This window comes from Orycteropus afer, unplaced genomic scaffold, assembly GCF_000298275.1.
Source record: "Orycteropus afer afer isolate SDZICR_OR568_19922 unplaced genomic scaffold, OryAfe1.0 scaffold00006, whole genome shotgun sequence".
NCBI classification, from domain to species: domain Eukaryota; kingdom Metazoa; phylum Chordata; class Mammalia; order Tubulidentata; family Orycteropodidae; genus Orycteropus; species Orycteropus afer.
Window position 1 is genome coordinate 9,007,128 of NW_006921593.1, and position 13,037 is coordinate 9,020,164.

Below are 13,037 nucleotides of genomic sequence, written 5' to 3' on the forward strand. Positions count from 1 at the left end.
GCGACGCCATAGTCGGGGAGGAGGTCCACCAATTCATGGACAAAGCGCACCACCTCCTCGTGCCAGGGCACATTGGCCATTGTCAGGCTGCTTGCTGAACTCTCTCCACAGTAGGTCACACCCTGCGGAGGCGGTACAATGGTCAGAGGGGAACAAAGGCCAACACTTGCAGGGCACAGAGTCAGTTGGTCCAATCTACATTTTACAGTGAAGAAGGCGACAAGAAGACTGTAAGATCTGCTTGGGAGGTCACACATACCATTGGTGACAAGGGCAGCACTAGAACCCCCAGGCCAGCCCCGTGTCCACCTTGTGACAGCACTGGTGTTTGAGGACACAGCCTCAGCGCTGTGCCCCAGTGGCTGCCGTCCAGTCACAGCAGGGTGTGTCAACATGCCATATGGGTTCAACGGCATCCTTCCATTCAGATGCTCTTGTACGCTGCAGTAAGATGAATTCTCATGGGATCATAATCCCCTTCTAACGGGGCACAGTTGTTGCTCTTGTTGTTGACTACCATGGAGGTGGGCCCCCAAAGCATGACGGCCCCATGCACAATGCAGTGACACAGTGCCAGGTCCTGTGCCACTCCCACGATCGGCCGCACACCAGGCCTTTGTCCTCCACAGGCGTCCCACTGCCTCCTTTTCAGAAGCCGACCACCAGGCCTTTCCTCCCAGTGCATCTTAGTCTGGAAGCTCTGCTGAAACTGACACCAAGTAAAGTAAAAACTATTTCCCCCACCCTGGTACTCGGATGGGAATAGATAAGTAAACTAAATTACCCCCAACTATTTTCCCACCCCGGCAGCTCTGGTGGCATAGTGCCTAAGGCACTTGACTGCTAGCCAGAAGGCTGGTGGTTCAAACCCACTAGCCACTCCTCGGAAGGAAGATGGGGCAATCTATTTCCGTAGTGATACTGCCCTAGAAACCCAAGGAGGGGTCGCTATGAGTCGGGTCCGACTCCACGGCACACAACAACAACAACATTTTCCCACCCCAGGTGGATGAGTATTCAGTTCCTTAAAGAACTGAACGGAAGGAAAACATTTTTCCCTGCAGGTGATAAACTTGCTAAAAGTGCCTCAGAAACAACTTAAATCAACTCTGGCCGTGGCTCACGGACATGCACAATAGGGCAGAAAGGAACAAAAGTTAATGATGACCCTCTCCCTTCTGCCCAAGCCCCTATCAGCTGATGACAGGAACCTGCTATGACTCATCCTCCAGCTCAAGTTTACGACCCAAATTCCTCAACCTTTTGTGAATATGCACAACCCCCTTTCCTGACACCCACAAAAACTGTGTTCCGATGACATCTCCGGGAGTCAGATCTGGGTACTGAACTACCCCTACTCCTTGCATTGTCGCTTTGCAATAAATAATTTTCTCTCCTCTCAATCTCGGTGTGTAAACTGTTTTGGCCTGACTGCGCACCGGGCGTTTGGTCCTATAACAAAACCTGTTCAACATCTCCCAGCAACATGCAAACCTCTGCTGACAAAGGGGCTGGCTACATGAGGTACACTGGCCAGAATCAATGCCAAGTCCCCACAAGGAAGGTAATTCTATCAACGAACCACCACTGTCCCACCTGTAAAAATTCACTGACCAACTGACTCATTGGGAAAATGAGCAGCCCTTTCCCACTATGGTTTAGACCAAGGTTAATCAACTTTCTGTGAAGAGCCAGGGAAGGGTTTCTTTGATAGTATCCTTTAAGGTAATCCCTCTGTAAAGTACTCTGTATATGGAAAAATATTGTTATAGACCAAATTGTGTTCCTCCAAAACTGTGGTGTAAATCCTAACCTCTCCCCTGTGGCTACAATCCCATTTGGGAATGGGCTGTCTTTGTGATGGGAATGAGGTAGGATTAGTGTGGGGAGTACCCTGAGTCAATCTCTTTGACACATAAAGGAGATTAAGCAAGCGAGCAGAGCCGAGCTGGGGCAAGGGAGATGCCAAGCCACAGGAAGACTGCCCAGAAACAGAAGCTCAAAGAGACAAGGACCTTTCTCCAGAGCTGAGAGAAAGAGAGACAGACAGACAGACAGACAGACTTTCCCTTCGAGCCAGCACCTTAAATTCAGACTTACAGCCTCTTAAACTGTGAGAAAATAAATTTATTTGTTAAAGCCACCCACTTGTAGTATTTTTGTTATAGCAGCACTAGAGAGCTCAGACAAACATAAACACAGACTCATGCCAACAGGGGAATATAGCTGTGTACACATGCACATACACACCTTGACACACACATACATGCACAAACACACATCTCACCTGCACAGAAAGTCCTATAAAGCACAGCTGCAGTAAGGCAAAATGGCTTTCTGCAGTAAGGCAAAATGGCTTCTAACTTTTTTGAACTCAGCCTGATATATAAGACCCAAAGGTCTCATAACTAAGTTCTCCATTCAGTAACTTCCATAATGAGAAATGATAGATGAGTCTTTTCTCATAATAAGGGAATTCTTAACTCTGTAGCTCTTCAGCTATCCCCAGAGCAAACTTTCTTGACAGCTAGTTAGAATATTCCAGAGATGCTTCCACTAAGCAGGGAGTAACTGAGAGAAAAAGATTTCAACACATGCACACACACACACACACACAGAGACACGCATGCACGCGCGCGCGCACACGCACACACACACACACAGACGGGTAGGGACAGAATGACAGGAAATGAAGAACCCACAAATGAATGCTGCGGCGTGACCCTGATCCCACAGATGGTAAGGCTGGGGATTTGCCAGAGACTCCGATGAGCTATCCCCAATGCCACAGTCCAGATGGCAATCCACAAAGATGATGGTAGCAGGGACCACATAACAGAAACGGCAAGCCACCCAGCTTAATTATAATAAACAAGAGCATCTTCCCTAGGAGCCCAGTGATGTACTGAGTTCATTAAAGTGAATTTGAGTTTTAGGAGAGGGAAAAAAGCAGAGTACTGTGGTTCTTGGAGCTTGCAGTGCAAAGGCTGACCCACGTGCTACCCCAATCTGGGGCCCTGCTGAAAGTCCCTCTGCTCTGGGAGATGGCGGTCAGCCGGTCTTCACTCTTGGCTGTGGCAAGTTTGCCATGGGAGCCTTCCACCAGGGCAGCCAGTGGAGAACAGCAGCCAGGACAGTGCCCTATCCCATGGCCACGGGCCTCAACCAGGGCCACAAGGTGACTGAGATCACGAGCAAGCCGAAGCACAGCGGCCACCGCAGATGCCTCACCAAGTTCATACGGGTCATGATCCAAGAGGTACGCAGCTCTGCACCCTGTGAGCAACACGTCAGGAAGCTGTTCAAGGCCTCCAAGGACAGACAGCCCCTAAAGTTCATCAAGAAAAGGATGGGGACACACATCCACACCAAGAGGAAGCAAGAGGAGCTGAGCAATGTCCAGCCACCATGAGGAAGGGCTGCCGAGAAGGAGTGAGTGCATCCCACCCTCACCCCCTCACCCCCTGGTAACATAATGAAGCCTTTGCAGAAAAACCCAAGCTTGGCAAGGTTGTAGTCACTGCTTGGTCACAGCCAGCTACCCAGAGGGACCGAGTAGTTGAACCTGTGGGCTCGGGACCATAGTCACAGAGGACATCAAGCTCAGTCGGCATAACATACTACACAAAACATTGTTCCACCTCCTACTGTGGCGAGTAGCAACTGGGATCTTAAAAGCTTGCAAGCTGCCATCTAGATGCAACGATGGGTCTCTCCTCGTCTAGAGCAAAGAAGAATGAAGAAAACCAAACATTCATGGAAACAATTAGTCCTAGCGACTGGTACACCATCCGATCTGCAGCCTATACGACTATGAGACCAGAAGAACTAGATGGTGCCTGGCTACTACTGTCAACCACTTGGAAGAGGATCTATGTAGGAGATCTGGATAGAGAGGGAGAACAATGTGGAACAAAACTCAAAATCATCTGGGAAAAAAAAAAGAGGGGGGGCCAGGTTTGCTGGTCTGATACAGTCTGGTGGAACCACTGAGGCTATGGCACCTAGCTGCCCTTCAGGTCTGGAATTGAACCCACACCTGTGGCTTCCAGCCAAACAACAGACAGGTATATGAGTTGAACATTTACCTGAGGTAGATACACTCCTTGGAGAGAACAAGCATGGGAGAAAGAAGAACTGCTTATGCACAGGGAGACAGCTCAGGGGGCAGGAGTGCATGGAGGGATGGACACAGGGAAGAGGTAACTATCGGGAGGAAGTGAGAGGAGAGATGTTGCATTGTGGTAAATTGTGGTCAATGTCATGAGACAAAGTGTATGTGAACTGCTGTATGGAAAGTGTATTTGCTCTGTAAATTTTCACCCAAATCACAGTAATAATAATAAAAAAAAAAAGATAAAGAAAAGAAAAACCCAAGCTTGCCATGGGATCAGAAGTGTGCAGGGAGAACAGTACTGCGGCTGCCTGCTATTTGCTATGCTCTCTGAAGTGGCCAGGTATCAAAAGATTCCTAACACCGTCTCTCTGTCACCTACAGCTTTGATAAGAAATAACTGGCTTCATGTTTCTTTTTCTAGCACACACCTAAAGCATGTCACTCCTTCATCCTAAAAGCGCTCCCCTAGCTCCCCGAGGAAAGCCCGGGCCTCCCAGCACGGCTCACAAGGCCTTCTTGGATTGCCTCTCCAGCCCACCCCTGCCGCTCTCGGGTTCCTCAGGGCTGGACTGCCCCCACTGGCAGCTGCTCTTCTCCTGATGCCCCACCATCTCTAAAATCTCTGTTCAAGAATTCCTACCCCACCTGACCCCAGGGCACACCACACCTCTCACCAGGTAATGGTGGTCTAATGACACGTTTACGGATCTGACCTCTGAGCTACCAGAGGGCAGGGCTGCACTCGTCCTCTCTGTGCCCCTCACCAATCTGTGCTGACTGAGCTGAACATCAAGTCATTCATTCTCCAGGCCTCTTCTCATCTAATATAAAGCCTCAGTTATATCATTCAGGGCGTTTCTAACCTTTAAGTGATCATGAACCAACTGATAAACACTTTTCAATCACCTCATATGTGTGTGAAAGCTGGACAAGAAAAGAAGAAGACAGAAGAAGAACTGATGAGAAGAACCCCTGCGAGGTGAATCGACCCAAGCTTGTGAGCTGATCTGCAGACCCCTGGGCCCCGTGTCCTGTCACCCCCAGGTCTACAAGGGACAAGCTGACCGTCACCATGCTTTCCCCTGCTACAACCCCAACTGGTATACTGCATTTCATCATTTCAAAAACCATTTATTTGTGATTAGATTACACATTTCTCCAAGTTTTTGTGTTTTTTTCCCATTACAAGACCTCCCTCTCACACAAGCTCATTCTACTTTTGTAGACTCTGCCTTATTCTACAAGACATCCATTTCCCAAACAGCAAATGCGGAATCTCCAGTGCATTAATGAGGCCTGGCACACAGAGAGAGCTCGAAAATATCTGTTGGATGCAGGGCTAAAATGGAAAATGGGAACTTCATTTAAAGAAATGATGTCACTGCAACATCTCAGCTACAGAGAGTAGGTTGAGCTGATATTCTCTAGTGATGTTAATAGTTCAAGAAGCTCTGGTGGCATAGTGGGTAAGGCATTTGGCTGCTAACCAGAAGGTGGCAGTTCAAACCCCCAAGCTGCTCCGTGGAAGGAAAGTGAGGCAGTCTACTTCCATGAAGATTTACAGCCTTGGAAATTCAAAGAGATTGCTATGAGTCGGCATCTATTCGGTGACAGTGGGTGTGGTTTTTGGTTGGTGGTGCAAACACTTAAGCTCTTGGCTCCTAAGTGAAAGGCTGGAAGTTCGAACCCACCTGGTGGCTCTGTGGGAGAAAAGATACAGCAATCTTTTAGATCACAGCCTAGGAAGCCCTATGGGGCAGTCCTCTGTCACACAGGGATGCCGTGAGTCAAAACCGACTCACCAGCACCTATCAACAACATTAACAGTCTGCCGAATGGGAAAATACCCATCAGAGAATGCCACTGTTTCAAAAGCAACCATCTTCCTCTAGAAAAATAACACTTACTGACTTTTTTTCAGATTATAAAATACCTCATTAATTACAGAAAACATGGCTGAAAAAAACACAAGGAAAGGAAAGAAACTGTAAAAGGTGACTGTGATCCAGCCATTCCAAACCCAAAACCCACTGCCGTGGACTCGATTCCAACTCATGGCAACCGTATAGGACAGAGTAGCTATAATCTCCACAGAAGCAAACTGCCTCATCTTTCTGTGCTCCGCCAAGTTGCATTATAGTAATAGAGGTTTTACTGCAACATAATTTCAGGCAGCATTCTTTAATAGCGACATGATAAATTAAAACACCACTAGTCCCCGGTGTTGGCAAGGCTTCCTAACCAGCGCGCACACTTCAGATGTAATTTGTATCTCGGCATCATTAGGGCTCTTGCCAAGAGGAGCTTTTAGAAATTAAGAGCACTTTCAAAGGAAAACAGTGTCTTCCACCCGGCCAGAGATAAAATGCCACACATCCCTAAAGTCGCTTTAGCGCCCTACAGGACAGAACAGAACTGCCCCCTAGGGTTTCCGAGGCTGTGATCTTTACGGAAGGAGACTGCCACATCTTCTTCCTGTGGAGCAGCCGGTGGATTTCAACCCCCAACCTCCTGTTTAGCAGTAAGTGCGTAACCACTGTGCCACCAGGGTTCTTGAACTTACTCAAGGGCAGCTGTAAATTCCAAAACAGCCTCTGCCAGGACACAGAGAACATTCTACCTCATAAACATGAACAGAAAAGAGCAGAGCTGACTGAGAGACGGGTGAATGTTCCCGCCATGTTCACTCATGCTGTCTCCGCTGCCCACCGAGCTGTTTGTCTCTTTATCTAAGGCAAGAGCACTTCCACAACACTAATTCCAGCTGTCACGTCTCTGGAACTCCAGGCTGGTATAATCTATGACCTGTCTGGACCCAGACATGGATATTTAAAAGACAGCTCAGATGGCATGGGCAACAGAAAACTCCTAAAATGACACCCCAAACTTGCCCCCACATTTTCTCCAGCTCAGTCAACTGTCCCACCCTCCAACAACTGCTGGAGCCCAACACCCAGGCGCTGTCCTTGGTTCCTGTTGTCCTTCCACCCCCACCCCTTCTAATCTAGCAGCAAGTTCTATTGGTGGACTTCCACGAGCACCCCTAAGGCACCCACCTCTCTCCAGGTGGGCTATCACTGACCAACCATCTGTGCTACCCACTCACCCACCTTGCTCAGATCTGGCCTTCCTCCACCACTGCCCTCTGTCACCTGTGCATCACACAGCTACACGGTGTCATTTACATTCACAACTCAGATCATGTCACCGCACTACTTAAACCCCTCCCCAATAAAGTAGTATATAAACACTTCCCATTAGTTAATATACGGGCTCAACACTGACATTAACTTAGTAGGTGTCCTGGTTACCCAGTGGTTAAGCACTCAGCCGCTAGAGGAAAGGTTGGCAGTTCAAATCCAGCAGCCACTCTGCAGGAGAAAGATGTGATAGTGTGCTTCTGTAAAGATTACAGCCTTGGAAAACGTCTGGGGCAGCGCTACTCTGTCCTCTAGGGGCTGTGAGTTAGGGTCGACTCAACAGCAGTGAATTTGCTTTTTGGAGCATTACGAGTATACCAGGAACTCTGGTAGCATAGTGCCTAAGGCACTTGACTGCTAACCAGAAGGCGGTTCAAACCCACCAGCCAATCCTCAGAAGGAAGGTTGGGCAATCTACTTTTGTAGTGATACTGCCTCGGAAACCCAAGGAGGGGTCGCTATAAGTCAGGGCTGACTCAACAGCACATAACAACAACACAGTACACTAGTTTTACAAGGACCACTACAGTCTGGCCTCAGCCTCCCTCTCTGACTCATCTTGTATCACTGCCAATCACAACTGTGGCTGTGTTAGGAGCTCTGCACTAATGGTCCCCTCTGCCCAGAACAGTCTCATCCCAAGCCTCTGTATACTGGGCTGCTTCTAACTCTTTGTTCTTGTTGTTAGGTGCACCACTCAGGACTGTGTGTACAACAGAACAAAGCGCTCCCCGGTCCTGCATCATCCTCACAGTGTGGCTGCTTGAGCCCACCGCTGCAGCCAGCGCGTCCACCCCTCTCCCTGAGGGTCCTCCTCTTTGTCACTGACCCACTGCTCACCAGCAGGACGTTCTCTTCCCTTCTCTGGGGTACTGGTCACTCCATTTTCATGTCTGAAGTCCATGGGACAAAGCCCCACCATCCTTGCTTCTGGCAGCATGTCTTCCAAGACAGCTTTGTTGGTTTTTCTGGCAGTCCATGGTGTACTTAACATTCTTTGTTGTTGTCTCACTATTCAGAAAAGCCTTTCTGCTTATGGTACAATTGCCAATCACAATGATACATTCACCCTGACCCAGCAATCCACTGGCAGGAACCCATCCCAGACAAACACTAGCAAAATATGAACAATGATGGCTGCACAGCACAAATGATGTCACCGCCTTACTCAACATATCCCAAATGCCGAACTGGCAAGTGCTGTGTTATCTATATTTCCACCACGATGACGGAAAAGTATCAAAGAGACAAGCAGACACTCCATGCCTCCTGATGGACGTATACAATTTCATTAAAAAAAAACAGTCTTGAAACACACACACACACACACACACAAACACACCTGCATCCAATCAATCTTCTCTCATTCTGACTATCAATCCACTGGAAATATAGGTGGCAGAAGCAAGCAGTCAGCCAAACCTAAAACACAGGGAACTTAACAGAATAAATGACTCTGTGTCTTCAACAGAATTAATCACATAGGGGAAAATATAGATGGGAAAAATGGTCCAAATTTCTTTAAATTAAGAGATAATCCAGTTACAATGCATGGGCCTCATATGGATCCTGACTCAAAACCACTATTAAAAAAGAAAGACAGAACTGGGAAGATATAAACCTTATGTTCTAGTAATGAAGGAATTATTGTCAATTTTATTTACGTGTAAGGCATTATTCTGGACAGGTTTTTAAAAACAGTATATATCGCAAACCAATATGCTCTGTAAGCTTTCACCCAAATCACAACAAAAAGAGCACGTGTCTTTAAGAGATACATACTGAAGTTGTCACGGATGAGTGCTACAATACTGGGGTTTCAAAACGCACCGGGTTAAGGGCAGAGCAGGTAGGAAAGGCCAGCTGATCTGCTTCCATAAAGACTGCAGCCCGTAAAACCCTATGGACGGCTCTACTCTAACACACAGGGTCACCGTGAGTCAGAACCCACCAGACAGCAACGGGTCTGGGACTGGTCATAAACTGGGTAATGAGAAGCCCAACAGACTGTTCTCTCCATTTGTGCATATGTTTGAAATTCTCCATAGTAATTTTGTTAAAAGCCAACTCTAACACTATTTGCCTCTTCAGTATAGCAGTGTCCTTGTGTACTTTTTATTTCCGTATTTTTGGTGACTGTCTTGTCTGTCTCCTACGCCAACATAAGCACTTTAAGAGCAAGAGCTCAGTGGTCTTCTCCACTATTTCCCAAATGCCCACAACAGTGCCTGGGTCTGAATGTCTATCTCTGAACAAATCAGTAAGGTACCTGAGACCTCAGTTACAGTTAAGTGACTGTAACTCCACTGTGGCCAATAGAACATCATGCTCAGCGTGCACACCTGAGCCAGCAGGACTTACCTTCACTTCGATGAAGTCAGGATTCCCGATGGCCACCAGCTTGGCGTAGGCGTGGAGCTCATCCACGTTCCATGCTTTCACGAGCGTCAGTCTGTAGACCGTTCGTTGTTGCTGAAACAAAGGAAAGCCCGACTTCATTTCTAACTTGGTGGAAGTCAGACAGTAACCAAATCCACAGCTGGCATGGCTGGGCAGAACCCAGCCTCACTTCTCTAAGGTGAAGTTGTATTTTGTACATAAATTTTTTTTTAAATGTACACAATGCCATAAGGTTTTCATAAGCCGTGTGAGGGCATGTAGTAACACAGTTCTTCTCTCTCCCACACAGTATCTAACACTGTGTTTGGCACTCAAAAATTTCTGGACAAATACACCCTGAATCAGACTTAGCGAAGAATAGCAAATGGACCGAACAGTTTTTGGCTTTGGGAAATTAATTCTAATAACCTTCAGGTGTACCAATCACTCAAGCTGTCGATGACAAGAATTTCTAATGACTCTTGTCCTCTTTCTGCTCTCTGATTATTCAAGGATCTCTTGGCATCTCTTGTCGGCAGAAGGGAGCCGTCATGAAGTGTCAATGCTGCCAGTTGTTTGTCATCTCACCAAGAGGACAGCTAGGTTTCTGCAAAGCAAGTAGACAACAGCTCCCTGGAAGCAGCTTATACCCTTGACTTTGCCAGTCCCCTCAGGAATTGACCCCAAACAAATGATGAGAAATGCAAAGTCTTTCAAGATCGTTTGAAAGCAAAAGCAAGATCCCCTCCGCTTGAGTGGGGGCAGAACCTGTGACCTCTAAACCACAGAACATGGCAAACATGAAGGCACGGACAGTCACGTGGACATGCTTACGTTACAGAAACTGTAGCACCTATCCTGCCAGAGTCTCAGTGTCTGTCTGTCTCTCCTCCTTCTGTAGTTGTGAGGAAATAAGCCACCACACCGGGAAGTCCCACAGTATCAAGGAATTGGAGGAAATCTTTAGGAGCTAAGGGCAGCCTCTAGGCAAGATCCAGCAAGACAACCATGCTGTCAGTCCTACAGCCACAAATCAAAACCAATCCCACTGCCATCATTTTGGTTCCTACTCACAGTGCCCCTAAAGGGCAGAATAAAACTGCCCCCACAGGGTTTCCAATGCTATGAATCTTTACAGAAGCAGACTGCCTCATCTTTCTTCATGGAGCAGCTGGTGGGTTTGAACTGCCAAACTTCTGGTTAGCAGCCGAATGTTTTACCCACTTTGCTACCAAAGCTCCTTCCCACAGCCACAAGGACGTGGACTCAACAATCTGAGAGACTTTGGAAGGGAACTCGGGAGGGAAGTTTCTGAGTTGAGACCCCAGCTCTGGTTGACACCTTGGCTGCAGCCTTGTGAGACCATCAGCAAGTGTCCAGACTTCTAACACAGAGACTGTGAGATAACCAATGTGGGTTGTTTACAGCTGCTGGATCTGTGCTAATATTATTGTTGTTGTTGTTATTAATATTATTATATAGCAAGAGCATGCCAAATTTCCAACAGAAAAAATGACTAACAAACGCATCATATGAAACAGTGTGAACATGTGGAAACAAATCCCAATTTCTCTAACTAGAGGGTTAGAGAAACAGACCTTGGTACAGTCACAGAAGACGCAGTCAGAGCTGAAGGACAGCCGAGAAAGCTCTCTGTGTGCTCCTGTGAGGGACTCTCCAGCACACACTTCTTTGGTGGTAGGTGCCGTCGAGTTGGCTCCGACTCAGCCTTGTTTCATTTACAATGGAACGAAACCATGCCCGGTTCTGTGCCACCCTCACAATCTCTGCTACACTTGAGCCCATCGTTGCAGCCACCAGGTCAATCCATCTCATCAAGAAGCCGGGTGGGGTTGGGGGAAGCAAATACATGACCGTGGAAGGAGAAAAGAGTGGTGGGGCAGGGCAGCTGGACTTCCATCCAGGTAGTAGACCGACGGGATCTTGTTTTATAACTTCAACTTTGGAATACGGTAATGTTTTATGTGATTTTTAAAAAGTTAATTATAAAGGAAAAACATGACCCTAAAAATCCTAAGCACACAACAAAAATTAATCCAAATGCATATCAAGTCGGTGGAGCATCGACACAGGGAAAGAAAACCTCTAGTGACTTAAAAATGCTTTGTGCATTTCCAAGTCCTCACCAACAACTGCGATAAGTCTTTCTTATTCTGGTCATGTGAGTGGGTGAAGGAGTCCCTGGGTGGCCCAAATGGGTGAGCACCAGACTATTAACTAAGAGGCTGGTGCTTAAAATCCATCCACAGGTGCCTCAGAAGGAGTTGGCGCTCTTCTGAAAGGCCACAACCACGAGCAGCCTGCAGAGTGGCTCCACTTTAAAACACCTGGCATCGCCACCAGTCCGTCTACACGACGGCAACAGACGGGAGGTGGAAAGCAGTATCTCTGCTGGTTTATGCCCAAGGCGTCTGACTGCTAACCAGAAGGCCAGCGGTTCAGACCCACCAGACACTCCTCGGAAGGAACACTGGGCAATCTACTTCAGTAAAGATACCACCTCAAAAACCCAAGGAGGGGTCGCTCACTATGAGTCAAATCAACTTGACGGCAGTGAGTTGGTTTTTTTTTCGGTAGTGACTAATGATGGGTCCCTGGGTGTGCAAACAGTGAAGTGCTCAACTACTGGCCAAAAGGTTGGTGGTTTGAACCCACCTAGAAGCACATCAGAAGACAGCCCTGGCCATCTCCTTCCAAAAGGCCTTGGAAACCCTATGGGGAAGTTCTACTCTGCCTACAGGGAGTCAGGATCAACTCCATAGCAACTAACAACAACAACGTTGAGCATTTTTTCACACGCTTACTGGCATTTAAATGTCTATTTAAACTCCTGCCCATTTCTAAACTGGGCTATTTGCCTTCTAATTATTAAGTTGTAAGAGTCTTTGTATATTCTGCATTTAAATCCTGAATCAGATATATGATCTGCAAATTCTCTCCTTTCTGTAGGTTGTCTTTTCACTTTCTTGATGCTGTCTTTTGAAGCCAATCATTTTAAATTTTGTGGAAGTGAAATCAAACTTTTCTTTTCCTTTATAGTTTGGACTTTTGGTATCACACAGATTTACTCCTATGCATTCTTCTAAGTGTTTTGTCCTTTTAGCCATTATATTTGGGTCTGTGACCCGTTTTGAGTTACTTTTCACTTGTGGTGTAAGGTAGGTAGGGTGCAATGTAGTAAATTACTTAGTGTGGCTTTTCTACCCTTAAGTCTTTGTAAACTCCCAAGGTGGGATTTTCTATGAGCAACTGAGGAGCTCCTGATTGCTGAAGCTATCCACCTGGGTTATTTCTGTTGGGCATGGCACAATACAATGTTC

At 47.1% G+C, this 13,037-nt stretch overlaps 1 protein-coding gene across 1 annotated transcript in view; it reads right to left on the reverse strand.

Annotated features, from left to right (window-relative positions):
- The window catches only part of LOC103196806 (S-adenosyl-L-methionine-dependent tRNA 4-demethylwyosine synthase TYW1), a 161,741-nt gene that overhangs the window by 9,753 nt on the left and 138,951 nt on the right, over positions 1-13,037 (reverse strand). The window contains exon 15 of the mRNA XM_007940605.2: positions 9,679-9,789. Within this exon, the coding sequence (XP_007938796.2) occupies positions 9,679-9,789 (111 nt within the window). The remainder of the gene's footprint in view (positions 1-9,678; positions 9,790-13,037) is intronic.